The 15,043-nt window shown below is 35.2% G+C and overlaps 3 protein-coding genes, 1 long non-coding RNA gene and 1 other non-coding gene across 6 annotated transcripts; 1 reads left to right on the top strand and 4 right to left on the bottom strand.

Annotated features, from left to right (window-relative positions):
- Positions 1–147: 147 nt before the first annotated feature.
- LOC111787617 lies at positions 148–3,895 on the bottom strand. Of its 2 annotated transcripts, XR_002814012.1 has the most exons (4): positions 3,717–3,895; positions 3,440–3,572; positions 1,234–1,351; positions 148–311 (listed from the first exon to the last, which is right to left on the bottom strand). It is a non-coding gene; the product is annotated as an uncharacterized LOC111787617 (long non-coding RNA). The 2 variants fall into 2 exon arrangements; XR_002814011.1 differs by lacking the exon at positions 148–311 and having other exon boundaries at positions 923–1,351.
- Positions 3,896–4,224: 329 nt separating this feature from the next.
- Positions 4,225–8,168, bottom strand: LOC111787790 (protein PHOX1-like). The gene is made up of 3 exons (XM_023667842.1): positions 5,642–8,168; positions 5,304–5,556; positions 4,225–4,419 (listed from the first exon to the last, which is right to left on the bottom strand). The coding sequence occupies exons 1-2, from the start codon at positions 7,707–7,709 to the stop codon at positions 5,402–5,404; spliced, it is 2,223 nt and encodes a 740-aa protein (XP_023523610.1). The 5' UTR covers positions 7,710–8,168; the 3' UTR covers positions 4,225–4,419; positions 5,304–5,401.
- A 541-nt stretch (positions 8,169–8,709) lies between these two features.
- On the bottom strand, positions 8,710–8,781 carry TRNAG-UCC. The gene has a single exon. It is a non-coding gene; the product is annotated as a tRNA-Gly (tRNA).
- A 513-nt stretch (positions 8,782–9,294) lies between these two features.
- LOC111787655 (V-type proton ATPase subunit c''2) lies at positions 9,295–11,190 on the top strand. Its single transcript, XM_023667673.1, has 4 exons — positions 9,295–9,523; positions 9,666–9,743; positions 10,240–10,410; positions 10,684–11,190. The coding sequence occupies exons 1-4, from the start codon at positions 9,396–9,398 to the stop codon at positions 10,853–10,855; spliced, it is 549 nt and encodes a 182-aa protein (XP_023523441.1). The 5' UTR covers positions 9,295–9,395; the 3' UTR covers positions 10,856–11,190.
- A 500-nt stretch (positions 11,191–11,690) lies between these two features.
- LOC111788292 lies at positions 11,691–14,279 on the bottom strand. Its single transcript, XM_023668617.1, has 7 exons — positions 13,999–14,279; positions 12,790–12,832; positions 12,612–12,704; positions 12,453–12,515; positions 12,270–12,365; positions 12,065–12,142; positions 11,691–11,964 (listed from the first exon to the last, which is right to left on the bottom strand). The coding sequence occupies exons 1-7, from the start codon at positions 14,151–14,153 to the stop codon at positions 11,878–11,880; spliced, it is 615 nt and encodes a 204-aa protein (XP_023524385.1). The 5' UTR covers positions 14,154–14,279; the 3' UTR covers positions 11,691–11,877.
- Positions 14,280–15,043: the final 764 nt, after the last annotated feature.

Raw genomic sequence — 15,043 nt, 5'->3', positions numbered from 1 at the left:
TATGAAATTATCAAATATTTTAGGGTAGGGACGTAATAGACATGAAATCAAAAGCTTAAAATTCAATGCTTAAAATTCAATTATTTATTAGGTAGGAAAGTAATAAAAATTATTAAAATTTGTTATTTATTTGCCTTTTTCTTATAATTTAGTTAAGAGCTTCACATTTTCCTTTTAAAATACATATTGGTCAATCCACTCTTCTAAAAGTTAAATTTCAGCATATTCTCGATGGAGCAGTAGATTCCCGGCGTGTTCGAAAGGTCATTGGTAATGAATACTCCCTCCATGGAAAAACCTGTTGTTGCTTCCTATAGTTCATCCAAGAAATTAGGCCTTTAACTTATTTGTTGAAATTAAAAGTTTACATATAATTAAGTACGAATCAAAAGAAATGTTAGAGATGTGAGATTTCAAGTAGTATGTAAAAGAAAGAATTGAGGTTTTTTAAAAAAATTAAAAATTCACTGGTAAACGAACCCTGTTTTTTTAGAATATTACTACAATTTCAAAAGTATTTTTCAAAATTAAGAAACTAAAACTATGTCAATTATCAAATGCAGCTTTATTTTTACAAGAAAAAGAAAGAAAAACTGTTCTATTTAGGTTTGTTTGAAACTTGCAAACATTACTTAGTCTATTTGTGCTTTCACCATTTGAGGAACATTATGGTTTGGAAAAAAAGCTATTTGATAAATCTTCATAAATATTATTCACGGGCAGAGGCTTTTATCAAATAATAAAAGATTAAATTTTATTTTTCTTCAAATTATCAGGGCAAATTTGAAATTGATCCTTTTTCGTTTTATAACTTTCAATCTTTATGATATTTTTATATTTATAAATTTTAGCATTCTAGCTTTAACAAAGGTTTCTAATAGTTTGCAAATATACAAATCTAATGATACAAATGAAGAGCAAATTTATCAATGGAAGCTAGGGAATCAATAAAGATGAGCAATTGTACATTACAAAAATGTACTAAGATTTAAGATTTAGCAATTAAGATCCAGTACTCCAAAATTCACTGGCACATTTTTTTTTTTTCTAAAAGAAAATTTTGGAACATAAAACGAAAAGCTTTTGAAAATTATAAGTAAAGAGCGTAAAACATATTTTAAAATAAATGATATTGACATTTGTACAGAACCTTGAGCTAAGAATGGTAATTAGTGTATAAATTGAATCTGAATCTGATCTTATATTATTATGGATACGTTATGAAAAACAAACCTTAAATGACGAATGATGGGCAATCCCACCTTTGCTTGAGCATCATCGAACTAGGTTTAGGAATCATGCAACGTCCTTTATTGAACAACATTTCACATCCTCGTACCTTATTCAGCAACTCCAAGAAAATAGTACATTTTCGACAAAGTAAAACAAGAAAAAGTAAATGAATTGAAATATACATCAAGAAAAAGTAAAACATCTGACATTCTATTCTCTAAGTTTTTCAAGGAGTGTCAATTATAATACTTTTTACTTGAAATCAATTTCTTTTAGTAAAAACATAAAAATAAAATAAAAAGAATCTGGGTATGCAGTCTAATATGTTTACGCCACAATTATATATTTTCTAACAACTCTAAACTAAACCTTTAAGCCTTTGGAAAGTAATTTTTTAAAACATATATGGTAATTGAGTTGCACATGATAATTTAATGTTCGTACCTCCCTTGCGCCGCCCATTTAGTTGATCCCCCAAACCGAATTCTATTTTATGGTTGAGGTCGTTGTAATAAAAAATTGGCCATGAGAGACCTTGCCAAACGAGTGACAAATTTTCACCCTTGTGAATACCTCATATAACTCTTAAAACCTTAATATTTTATTTTTATTAAAAATAAAATTTTAAATAAATAATTTGAACCAACCTAATTATGGATTGAGTTACATGAGTTAGTTTAGTTGAAAAAAAAAACTTACAACCTAAGCAATTGAGTTATCTAAAAATTTCTCAACCTAATCTTATCTATCTAATCTAAACCCTTGAATGCCCTTAGTCTTACTTCTTTTCAAATATTCATGCAAAATAGGAAACTTGGAGGACAAAGTTACAAAAAGGAGATTTGAGACGACGAGAAGAAGAAGAAGAAAAAAAAAAAAAAAAAAAAAAAAAAAAAAAAAAAAAAAAAAAAAAAAANGAGAGAATGGGGCATTTTGAGACATTATACTAAATAATTGCATGTTTAGCTTTCAGCCAAACACTGATGCAGTAATTCAAAGACATGAACAACATTTAATTTATGCATGAATACAAAATATGAGTGATCAAGAATATATTATAAAGATTAAATTCACCTTAGCTTATTAATTGAATTTATTACATTTTAACATAATGTCAAAAGAAAACATGCTTCATATCTTATGTCAACTTACTATGCTTATGCAACTACACGACAAAATTTCACCGACGACCGTAATACGATATGCATAATGTCAACAAAAAGATGCTACGTCCCAACCATCAATACATTGCTTACAGGCAGCGAGCTAATTGCATGTTAATTGAACGTAAAGCAGACAGAGAGAAATACAGGCATCAAGGCTCCAGTGCCGCAACTAATTTACCAGAACAAAATTCATGCGAACGAAACGCTACTTATTCAATACGATAACAAAAACACATTATCATAAAACAAATACGACGACGGAGCCGAACGGTTCAGCATAATCAATAGATGTGTTCAGGCTACTGCACCGCAACTAATTTACCAATACAAAACGCTACTTATTCAATACGATAACAAAAACACATTATCATAAAACAAATACGACGACGGAGCCGAACAATTCAGCATAATCAATATATGTGTTCAGGCTACTGCGCCGAACCTAATTTACCAGCACAAAACGCTACTTATACAATACGATAACAAAAACACATTATCATAAAACAAATACGACGACGGAGCCGAACAATTCAGCATAATCAATATATGTGTTCAGGCTACTGCGCCGAACCTAATTTACCAGCACAAAACGCTACTTATACAATACGATAACAAAAACACATTATCATAAAACAAATACGACGACGGAGCCGAACAATTCAGCATAATCAATAGATGTGTTCAGGCTACTGCACCGCAACTAATTTACCAATACAAAACGCTACTTATTCAATACGATAACAAAAACACATTATCATAAAACAAATACGACGACGGAGCCGAACAATTCAGCATAATCAATATATGTGTTCAGGCTACTGCGCCGCAACTAAATTACCAGCACAAAACGCTACTTACTCAATCCGATAACTAATACATGTTATCCGTAAAACAAATACGACGGAGCCGAACAATTCAACATTCTCAACAACGCAAGTTCTAGTACTACAGGATAATTGATTTGAACGCCAGTACGAATCAAGAAGACGAAAACAGAGGCCGTAAATAGCAAGGAAAAAAAGATTAAGCCAAACGCAAACCTGTTTTCAATGCCGAAAAGTCCGTCACCGTAGAGGAACCTCAACATTGTAGACGATTACAATGCCTGGAGATAAGCAATGCCAGTTGTAATCCATCACTCGTATAATTTCTACCTCAAAAGTAAAGCAAAACCTACCGATTCAAGCACAATAAACCAAAAGTAGAGAAGAAGAAGCATTAGACGTAAAACACAACAAATTTTTCGATATTCCGAAAACGAAACCCTAAATGTAAAATCACATTGAGTCGGTAGTTACAGAGATCAAGAAGCGCTACCAGCAATGTACACGAAGAAGAAGAAGAAGAATGTAAGTCGCTAAGGCATTTCTCAGCCGTCGTCGATGAAGATACATTGAGGAGGATGATCCGAGAAAGTCATTTTGATCCAAAATCCGAGAGAGAGAGAGAGAACAGAGGGAAAAAGAAATCCGAGAGAGAGAGAGAGAGAGAGAGAGAGAACAGAGGAAGAAAGTCGATGGCTGATTCTATTTATAGCGTATAAAAACCAGCGAAGTGCTGTTTGGCTTCCCGCCAACGACTATGACACGCGTTTGATTCTGCTATTTTTGACAAATACTGAGTGTGGGGCCCACTAAATTAAAATTTTCTTTCGAGAAAATGAATGCTTAAATTTTAAAAGAAACTATACATTTTTTTAAAAAGAAAATATTAATTAAGGATTTTTATTCCAATAGTAAATTTTTTTTTTAAGGCAAAATATAAAATTTTAAAGATATTTTATTTTTATTAATTTGGCCAAAATATCAATATTAAAAACACATAATTTGATTGCTTTATGATTCATTCCAAAACAGCTTTTCAAATTTCACAAACTGATTCTGTTTATTCAATATCGTTAAAGAATGAATTAATTATAGAATATCCTCCTCCGCCCTAAATAATTCTTGTTGGTGGATCGCCAATCTTGTCTTGAATGAAGGAATATTACTACGAACAACCAAACCACGACTTGAAACATCTGCAACCACACAAAGAACACAACATCACTAACTTGTGTATCAATAATAAATATGTTTTACACATTTAGCAGATAAAGATGTGAAACATGTTACAGGCATGCTAAGTTTATTGCAAGAAATTGTATCGAAAATTTCGAATCCGGGACTGAGGACCCGACATGTATACTGGAAGTTGCAAGGATCGTGTTTTGGAGAAGCCAAGAGATCGTCTCCAAGATCGGATATAAATCAACTAGATTACAAGAGCTTTTCCCTGACGGAGGCCAAGAATGGAAGTTGCTGCTATGTTTTTAAAACGCTTCCACGCCCATATAAGGAATGGGGAGGGACAACATCCTTGTTGGCACACTACCCGGTGTCCGACTCTAATAACATTTGTAATAGCCCAAACCTAACATTTGTAATAGCCCAAACCTAACATTTGTAATAGCCCAAACCCACCGCTACAGATATTCGTCCTTCTTGGGCTTCCATTAAGGTTTTTAAAAACCATCTGTTAGGGAAATGTTGGGGCCAGCGTCTGGTGTCTGACTCTAATACCATTTGTAATAGCCCTGAGCCTACCACTACCGGATATTGTCATTTTTAGGCTTTCCTTTCGGGTTCTCTCAAGGTTTTTAAAACGCATCTCCAACCAAAATTTTTAAAATGTTCTGCTAGGGAGAGTTTTCCACACCCTTATAAGGAATGCTTCATTCCCCTTTCCAACCGACGTGAAATCTCACATGGATTATTGTTAAACATCTATCAAATCAAAATAGATATTCTAAGTATACTTTGCTAAAAGCAAGGTGAACATATCAGGATAACTTAAGAGTTGCAAAGAAATGGAACATGGAAAGCTTGTAAATGAGATAATCAAGAACAGTAGAGGCTCTTTTACCTTCTGTCCATGGGAAGGAAAACACCAGAAAATTGAAGCAATCAAAGCTGAAATATTACTTGAATGCCTCAAAACATCTCCCATCAACAACAAAACACTCAAAAATGCTCCAAAGTGAAGTGAAGTTTCGGAACCCGACGTCGAAACAAAGGCTCGAGGCGAAAAGATGGAACACCAAACTGCCATCTTTTAGCATCATACATTTCATTCCATGCCTGTACGATCTCGTCGATTTTGAAACCGAAACCGAAACCTGCAAGCTCAAAACAATAAGATGCTCTATTAATAACACAAAAGGATTATGAACAAAGACTAAAGGAGATGTCCATGTCCTTTACCTTCCTGTGCAGTTTCATTGGAACAATGATTCTTTATCATAACTGCAATATCAGTTTGGGAAGCACCGGCGAGGTCGAACTTATCGACCGACACCTCCAAGCATTCCTCCCAGGTTGGTAGCTCAAGTTTATATTCCACAACAGAGCGCTCATACAGGATGGTGCCCCATAAAAGATATATCTGTGATCTCATGTTTGAAGCCAATTCTGCAGCTTCATCAGCAGGTATCTCACTGTACAGTCTTTCCAATCCCATCTTTCCCAACTCAGATTTGTATTTATCACTTTTGGAGAGTCCATTCAGGCGCTGCTCCTCCATTTCTTCCCACATCATCATGCCCTTCTCCATGCTGTCTTCTGCCTTGTTATAAAGCTGCAAGACCTCCGAGGAAAAGCTCGACTCTAAATCGATTTTGCTTCTGCTCGCCATTGCATAATACCAGCAAAGCTTAGCTTGCTCAAATTGCTGCTGCCCAAGTGCAAGGAAGCTTTCATAGAAGTCAGGCTTTACATTTAGAGCTTCTTCGTATCGAATTTCGGCCTTCTTGTATTCTTTTTCTGCCCACTCATATGCATCCTTAATCCTAAGAAGTAAAACTTCTCTTGAACCGTCTTCTGGGAAGAACAGCTGCTTCCTTGCTCTGGACATGTGAATATTCCCCCAGTTGAACAATGCCAGAGCTGCCATTTCTTGAAACTTGTCAGCTGCAATGTCGAAAAGTTCTTGAGCATTCTCGCCGGTTACGGTGTCCTCCATTGCTTCTGAATACAGTTTCATTCCAAGCTCATGAAGATCCAAGTAAGAATCAGAATCAACTCCGACTTGGTTCTTGAACAATCGTGCAAACTGGATTATCCAGTCCTCGACCGTAGTTGTTCTTTTATCAAGCTCTGGGAGCGCCTCCTGGTTTTCGGTTTCCTTGTAGCTTGGTTCCTGATCAGGGCTGACCTCTGTGATGTACAGTCTAAGAGAACCCTGTAAGTGACTAGATGCTTCAACTGCCCTTAACTCTTTGGTCGTAGTGATTGTAATCAAATCGCCCTCTTGATCTCTGTACTTCACAAGAACACCCCTTAAGCTGTGAAATCTGTCTCGAACTATCTTGCTCACCAATTTAATGCTGCAATTTGTAGGTAATTCCGCCCATCTTATGTCTTCTCCAAATACTAGCTTCACCGTCTTCGAGACTGGCTTTTCCTTGGCCGGTTCGACGAACAATTTATCTTCCTCAACCGTTGTAACTTCCTTATCTTCAACCTGATCAACCTGAGGCACCTGATTAACCTGATCAACCTGAGGCACCTGATTAACCTGAGGCACCTGAGGCACCTGATTAACCTGAGGCACCTGAGTCACCTGATACACCTGATGCACCTGAGGCACCTGAGGCACCTGAGTCACCTGATACACCTGAGGCACCTGAGGCACCTGATCAACCTTCTCCTCGACTTTCTTATTCTTCTTCTTCCTTAGTTTCTCCTTGACAATCTTACGAAAACGTGCTGCAGGAGGCAGCTTTAGAGTTGTTAAACCGAGTTCTTTCTCGTCGATATTGACACCCTTTTCTCTCATTGTGTTCTTGACACTATCCAAAATCTCCAACGCAGAGAGATTATTAGTCTCCAAGCTCAAAACAGTACTCAGGTCTTTCAATGCCAAATCGAACCAATTCAATGCCTCGTAACATCTCGCTCTCTTCAGCAGCGCCTTGGTGTGCCTCGGATGAGCCTCCAACGCCAAATTGCACTCGTTAATCGCTTGTGGATACCCGCCCATCCCTAATTGCATATAACAGGAAGCCATGTTGCTATGGAGATGAGCAACATCAATGTGATTCCTCGGTAGAAGCTTTAAAGCTTTCTCGTATTTCAACAAGGCGCCTTCGTGATCTCGCTTCTGGAATAGCCGCTTGCCTTCCTCCTTGAGTTCTTGGGACATGTTAATGAAGATGGCCGTATCTTCATCAAACGCTTTCGAGTTCCGATCGGAAGGCCGGGGAGGCTTAGAATTAGCATTTCCGGGCTTATCCCCGACATTTTCCTTCTTCTTTCCCGTCGGCTTCCCCATTGAAATCACTCACAAATCAAAACCGTTCTCCTCCTCCTTTCTTTCTCTGTTTCTTATCGTTGAAATTTCAAATTCGCGTAATACAAAATATAAATCATGAGATTATAAACCACAGAAAGCCAGAAAACAAGAATTAACGCTCAAGTAAAAAAAAAAATGGAAATCTGAACACGTTTCAAAACGTCATTTACGAGATCCGCAAGAAATGAAAGGAAGATCCTCGAGTGTTCTATCTGGCTTCCTCTTCAATGGCTCCAGACCTGAAAATTCCAGATTCAAAATCGAAACAAATTGGAATCGAAGCGTGAAGAAACATAAGTCCAATCGGAATCACATTTTGAGATGAGAATTTCAGGAACAGGAGGAGGAGGAGGAGGAGGAGGAGGAAGAGGAAGCCAGATGAAAATGGAGAAGAAAGGAGGAATGAGAAATGGGTATCTTTCTAGGGCTTCGAAAACGGGGAAAGATGGTCATTCATAGGCTCTCCGTCAATGCCAATTACCGCGCGTTTCGGAACTTTCCTTCTTTGTATAGACAAAATCACATTAACGCGCCAAAAACACGCGCGAACATATAGCCGTTGACCGTTCCAAACAACTTGGGAACTTCAAATATAAATTAATTAAAATGTGTAAAAAAAAGGGTTAAAATAACATTTCTTTATTTCTAAAAATTTATAACATACTAATTTTATATTTTCAAATTTGTAGTATTTTAATTTATACTATAAAAATTACATTAGCTACAAACAAATTTGGTCACTAATTAAATTGGTGATCTACATCATAAATTTTTATTTTTTTAAGTTAAAAAAATAACATTAAATTATAAATTTAGTATAGTGTTTATTTAAAATATCTTTAAACTAAAAAAATATTTAATTATTTTTTAATAAAATAAGTATTTTATTTACTTAAAATTATATTCAATTGAGCAAGTATTAAAAAAAAGCATGATTTAAAAAGTTAGGGTAAATTTGAAAAAATAAATAAAAGGATTATGCGTTTGCCGGGAGTCGAACCCGGGTCTATTGCTTGGAAGGCAATTATCCTAACCGTTGGACTACAAACGCTTGATGGTAAGGATGAGCATTTATTTAATATAAAATCTATTTTTAATTTTATAGATTGGCGATGGCCATTTTAGTATTTTTGCCATTTGTTTATTATTTATACGAAAATGACCATTAAAAGAGTGATATTACTCATATATTAGAAGCTAATTTCTCGTTGTAATTCTCTTTTAAAACTACTATTTTTATTAAGTAAATTTTAAAACTTTCTTTAAATATAAATTTCTTATTAGAAATTAACCATTTAAATAAAATAAACATTTATTTATATAGTTGAATTTGGCAATTTATTTTTGAAGTATTTATATTAAATATAATCCTTAATATTTTATAAAAGTTATTTTAATAAAAAAATGTTAGAATATTAGAGGAAAATAGTTACTTTTAAAATGTTTATGCAAGCCCAAAATAAAGTAGTTAATTAATTAATTAATTAAATTTATATATATATATATATATATATATAATTTAATGTTAAAAAATAAAAATGAACCCGAATATAAACCCAACGAATCACGTCCAGCAGTGCTGGGGAATCATTCATCAAGAATAAAAAAGACAACGACGATTCAGAACAATTCCCTTCCCACATTCACCAGGAACAACGATCCACAATGTCCTACTCGAATATGGCGGGAGATCTACGCTCTTGGTCACACGCGCTCGTCAGAATCTCTCCCTACACCTTCTCCGCCGTCGGCATTGCCATAGCCATCGGCGTCTCCGTCCTCGGAGCTGCCTGGTATTCCATTTTATCCTTCTTCAAGCTCAGTTTTCGTTTTATTTTCCATGCTAGGGTTACTCTTTGTCGAGCTCTGATCGGAGCTCTATCTTTCATTGTTGCGGCGATTTCTTTCTCTAATTGCGGATTGCTGTTATCTCAGGGGGATCTACATAACCGGAAGCAGTTTGATCGGTGCTGCAATTAAAGCTCCGCGTATTACTTCGAAGAATCTAATTAGGTAAGAGGTCCTGTTTGGATTCTTCTGAACTCGATTTAACATTTCCTTGGATGTCTGTAGTCTGTCGAGTTAGAGTATGCATTAATTTCTCAGTATTCCTCTTCAGTCTTCATAGAGTTGCTTTTTTTGGCTTGGTTGGGGAAGATCAAACTGTAATTACGGCGAGGTTTTCAATTCATTCGTGGTGACCGATTGATCAATTGTTGTCTAAGCTTAGTCATAGAAAGTATTAGGAGATTGTTCTGTCTAGGCTGTAGAATTTGGATATAATTCAGACCTCTTTTCCATTGTTGGGGATTTTATGATATATCATGTGGTTTATTCACGGTGTTTTGACGGCGATCAACAACTGATGAATGGCTACTTTTCTATCAGTGCAGTATAGTAAATTTCTTCAGCATCCATAGTATCCAGTATTAACGTTTGGTTAACAAGAATCTGGTGATTACCTTGAAATCTGGACTGTCTTTATGAATGATTCTTTATTTTATTTCAGCGTAATTTTCTGTGAAGCCGTGGCCATATATGGTGTCATTGTGGCCATCATCCTACAGACAAAACTGGAGAGTGTTCCAGCATCTAAAATTTATGCTCCTGAGTCCCTAAGAGCAGGATATTCAATTTTTGCCTCTGGAATTATTGTGGGCTTCGCCAACCTGGTTTGCGGGTTTGTACCTTCAATTACAAATTTAGTTCTAAATATTCAGATTCATAGTCTATTTGTTCTTGAACAAGTGTCTAACAGATCATGATCTTTAAAAAACGTCTAGTAAGTTCTTAAAATGTAAATTTTATGTTAATAGGTTCTTGAATTTCCAATTTTTTATTTAACATGTTATCAGGACCCATTAAAGACACTTTTTAAGTTCATGACCTCTTTTGTAGAACGAAAAACGTATGAACTGAAATTTTAATCGGAAGATATCTTTTGTTGGTATAGGTTATGCGTAGGGGTTATTGGAAGCAGTTGTGCATTGTCTGATGCCCAAAACTCATCCCTTTTTGTAAAGATTCTTGTGATCGAGATCTTTGGAAGCGCACTCGGGTTGTTTGGTGTAATTGTAGGAATAATCATGTCTGCTCAAGCTACATGGCCTGCAAAGGCAGTTTAGTTCTGGTAATTGGTTGGTTCTGAACTTGAGGATTTATGGTTCACTTTCTCGAGTGCTAAGCTATTTTTTTTATTCCCAATTGACTGTATATTGTAAAAGCTTGGCTGTGATAAACCAGGTAAGAACTTCACAAGTGCTTGGTGTCATTTTTTTGGTCTCTAGGTTGCCATATGATATGATGGCATTGGCATTCTTGTATATCTAAGGCAGTGGAAATTTGAACTACTGGAATAATGTCGGATATATTTGGTGAAGGCTCCACCAAATGAAGCGCTATTTCCTTTGCATAAGAATGTCACTGTGTGTGATGGTGTATTTTTTGTTGCAAAGTAACATTTTTGCTCGCGTGTGGTAATACGACCCGTTCATTGTTATAAGATTAAATTTCAAGTTTAGTTTTTGACATTCCAGGTTTAGTGTGTATATTTGGTTTTTGAACTTTAGAAGTATCAAAAAGTGCTCAATAGTTTATTCAGTTTTCAAATTTATGCCCAAAATTTCAATGGTGTCCAATAGATTCTCGACCTATTTGATACAATTCACAAACTTAATAAACACAAAACTGAAAATCTAAAGTTCAGAATTCCTTAGACATAAAATTAAATTTTATATAAACATTTCAATTGACAGGTTTGTTTGGTATTCAGTCATATTTGCTTATGGGAGTGTTAAAAACTCGACCAACTCAACTTAACACAAGAACATCCTAACCACATGCACTCGAACAAATACACAAAGGGAGAAAGAGACTGTCAAAGGTATAAGCTTAAAAAACTCGACCAACCGAACTTAGCACAAGAACATCCTAATCACATGCACTCGACGGAGGGAGAGAGACCGTCAAAGGTAGAAGCAGTAGAACGAAACCATGTAAATAATATATACAAATTCTAAGTTCTATGATCTTACAAGGGTTCAAATTATAATACAGACCTATGATATACATTTCAAATATACAAATTGAACAACATTATGCTAAGTTTACCAACCAGTCACCCAATTTGAGCAAAGCATCCTTTTCCTTAGTAGGCTAAGCCTCCACTAAATGCATCTCCATCGTTAAGCACACTTTCTGTAAGCCAATACCCATCCCACGAGCCGCCAACCCTCTGCCAATAATCATCCAAGTTTTAGAAATTATCAATCTAGTGATAACATTCTGTGCAGACTACTAACGATCACAACCAATTCAAAATGACATAGCTTAACCTGAACCATAGTGAATTGAAATATTTCTTCTTCCTTCGGGCGACAACCTCGTATCCATACCCGCTGCTTGAATCGATTCTGTTTCGGAGTTTGTAAATCCACAAGATATTATTTTACAGTACATAAATTTACTGGCAAAGAAAGTACTCAAAAGTTAGCTACTAGACATAGGAGTCAATCTAGCTCAATATGGAGGCTGTTTTACCTCCTCTACAATCAAACTGCTCAAGATCTTTCTCTCTTTATGGCCGAGCAATACACGATACGCCGAATGGTGGAATACCCGTCTGAATCTTTCAAACTGCACAGTCAAAAAATGCATCAAATCAAGAAAAGAATGAGCAGATACAGTATTGCTCAGATAAATGGTTGAAGTTTCACACGATACCTGTCCCAAATCGAAGAAGGGACCGAAATACGTCGACCTTTGAAGAGGATCGAACCCAGCAAACTGTCGTTTATTGAGAGATGTTTAGTTTATAGGCCACTGTGTCATTACACAAGCAATGAATATGAAGAAATGAAGATCCTTTACAAAGCACACTACCTGGTACATGACCTCAATTCCATAATCTTGATGGGGTCGATCATTGTACCTCAGTGCATCTAGCTGGCGTTGAATAGCTTCCTCTGCAGTGAACTATATATAGGAAGTTTCAAGATAAAGATATTGACAGAGAAACAATTACAACATCTAGTACTAACTTGCATAGGTGAACAGTTACATGTAAACTTGGACCTAGAGGATTCTTCTTGTGTGCTTGATGCCTGCCAAAGAGAATAAAATATTCAGGGTGATCAAGAAACAGAAATTTGAAAACAATTTGAATATGTGTTTGGTCGGATCCCACATCGGTGGGGAGGAGAATGAAACGAGTTTGTAACATGAAATAGTATATTAAAAACTTGTTCACCAAACAGATATTTCAGTAATAGAATCTGTGAGATCCCACATCGGTTGGGGAGGAGAATGAAACATTTTTTATAAGAGTGTGGAAACCCTCCCTAACACGTGTTTTAAAAACCTTGAGGGGAAGCTTGAAAGGGAAAAGGCCCAAATAGGACAATATCTGTTAGCGGGAAGCTTGGGCTTTACAATTGGTGTTAGAGCCAAAGACCGGGTGATGTGTCAACGAGGAGGCGGAACCCCTAAGGGGGGTGGACATGAGGTGCCAGACAGGACGCTGGGCCCTGAATGGATGAATTGGGGGTTCCACATCGATTGGAGATGGAAACGAGTGCCAGCAAGGACACTGAGCCTCGAAGGAGTGTGGATTTCGAGATCCCACATTGGTTGAGGAGGAGAACAAAATATTTTTTATGAGAGTGTGGAAACATCTCTCTAACCGATGCCTTTTAAAAACCTTGAGAGAAAGTTTGAAAAGGAAAGCTCAAAGAGGACAATATCTGTTAATGGTGGGTTTGAACGGTTACAGATAGAGTCATCCCAAACCTAACAAAGTTGCACATAGTTTCATGAAACTGTTTGGCTGTGAGAATGAAAGGATAAAATAAAGCAGGAATATGAATTCCAAGTTCCAACACCGCCAAACTCATCGACTTATCATGCACAATCTAATGGATAAGGAATTTGATTCCTAAGCAAACATTTGTTCTTAGAAACTTCAACATCAGCGAACAATACAGAAATAAGGAATTTTCCACAATAGCCAAAAGAGAACCTCATGGAAACCAAACATTCAATTTGTCGAACTCAACAATTTCAAGGTCATTAGAAACACAGTCGCGCCATATTTCTGGATAAAAACACGAAGTTAATTGAAAATCTTAAATACGTCGATTCATATGAACATGAACAAAATCATTTCCCATTCCTCTAGGAATCAAATCTATACTCGAATAATTCTGCGCAAAAACTCGAAAACTAAAAACGAATCAGCGAAAATCGGAATTCTCGAAGTTTGTGTGCGTACCAATCGGCAGGAAGAAAATCAGGAACTTCTGCAGAAGCTCTGAAGCGAGAATTCATGGAAACGATCACATGTTTATTAACAGATCTCATGAATTTGCGCTTCGAAATCAAGGACATGGATGTAGGAGCCGCTGATAAGGACGAACAACATGACATCCTCTTTCGCCGGAGAAGATAATTTCCCTTCCCTTCCCTTCCTTTCCTTCTTCTCCTTCGTCTCTGATGAAATCGATAGCTGATGATAGATTGGCGTTTGGGAGGTGAGGCGCCGATTTTGATTTGTTTTTTAATTAAATTAAAATATTAATCTTTTAATTTGGCCCAAATTATTATAATAAATATATAAAATTGCGGGATTGCGACATGTTTTTGGCGTCTTGCGTATCTTATCCATTTTATTTTATTTTTTAATTCTACTTTTATCGAAATATCATTTATCTACTCATTTATGATTGGATTATCTTTCTTTAAATACATACCATTTATTCGGATTTAATGTATAAATGTTAGAATTTATACTCATTATAAGCGTTATTGTATATGTATATTTTTTAATAAATTAATATAAATATCTCTAAAATTTATATTTTATTTCAATAATACTTTTAAACTTCAAATCGTTTATTATTATTTTTTTTTTTATGAAAAACATTAGTCGTTTATTTAAAAAAAATACCTTTAAACAGAAAATAATGCGTTTAAAAAAATAAATATTAAAGAATTTTATTAATACATTTTAACATTTTTTTACCATTTAAAAAAAAAATTAATGGAAGTACCATGATTTAAATTTCTAAAAATAACATTAACATCTTAAGTTTAAAAAAATAATAAATCCTCTTTAATTTTTTAAATATTTTTTTTAAATTAAAAGTATTAATATATTTCGTGATATTATGTTTTTACACTAATAACATTTTTGAAATATTTCAAAGATTTAAGGATATTTTAAAAACATTATTTTAAAAGATATTTTTAAACAATTTTAAAAATTCAGTAATAGTTTCGATTTTCTTAGAAAATTAAAAGAGTTTTTTTATAAAAAA

Source organism: Cucurbita pepo, chromosome LG02, assembly GCF_002806865.2.
Source record: "Cucurbita pepo subsp. pepo cultivar mu-cu-16 chromosome LG02, ASM280686v2, whole genome shotgun sequence".
Taxonomy (NCBI): domain Eukaryota; kingdom Viridiplantae; phylum Streptophyta; class Magnoliopsida; order Cucurbitales; family Cucurbitaceae; genus Cucurbita; species Cucurbita pepo.
Note: the sequence above shows the minus strand (reverse complement) of the source record. Positions and strands in the feature narration are given on the sequence as shown.

Coding starts and splice junctions, on each gene's coding strand:
- LOC111787790 (XM_023667842.1), bottom strand. CDS start 7,709: ATGGGGAAGCCGACGGGAAAGAAGAAGGAAAATGTCGGGGATAAGCCC. Junction 5,557..5,641: donor CAATGAAACTGCACAGGAAG/GTAAAGGACATG, acceptor TTGAGCTTGCAG/GTTTCGGTTTCGGTTTCAAA.
- LOC111787655 (XM_023667673.1), top strand. CDS start 9,396: ATGTCCTACTCGAATATGGCGGGAGATCTACGCTCTTGGTCACACGCG. Junction 9,524..9,665: donor TCCGTCCTCGGAGCTGCCTG/GTATTCCATTTT, acceptor CTGTTATCTCAG/GGGGATCTACATAACCGGAA. Junction 9,744..10,239: donor ACTTCGAAGAATCTAATTAG/GTAAGAGGTCCT, acceptor ATTTTATTTCAG/CGTAATTTTCTGTGAAGCCG.
- LOC111788292 (XM_023668617.1), bottom strand. CDS start 14,153: ATGTCATGTTGTTCGTCCTTATCAGCGGCTCCTACATCCATGTCCTTG. Junction 12,833..13,998: donor GATTTTCTTCCTGCCGATTG/GTACGCACACAA, acceptor TCTCTTTGGCAG/GCATCAAGCACACAAGAAGA. Junction 12,366..12,452: donor CCTTCTTCGATTTGGGACAG/GTATCGTGTGAA, acceptor TTGACTGTGCAG/TTTGAAAGATTCAGACGGGT.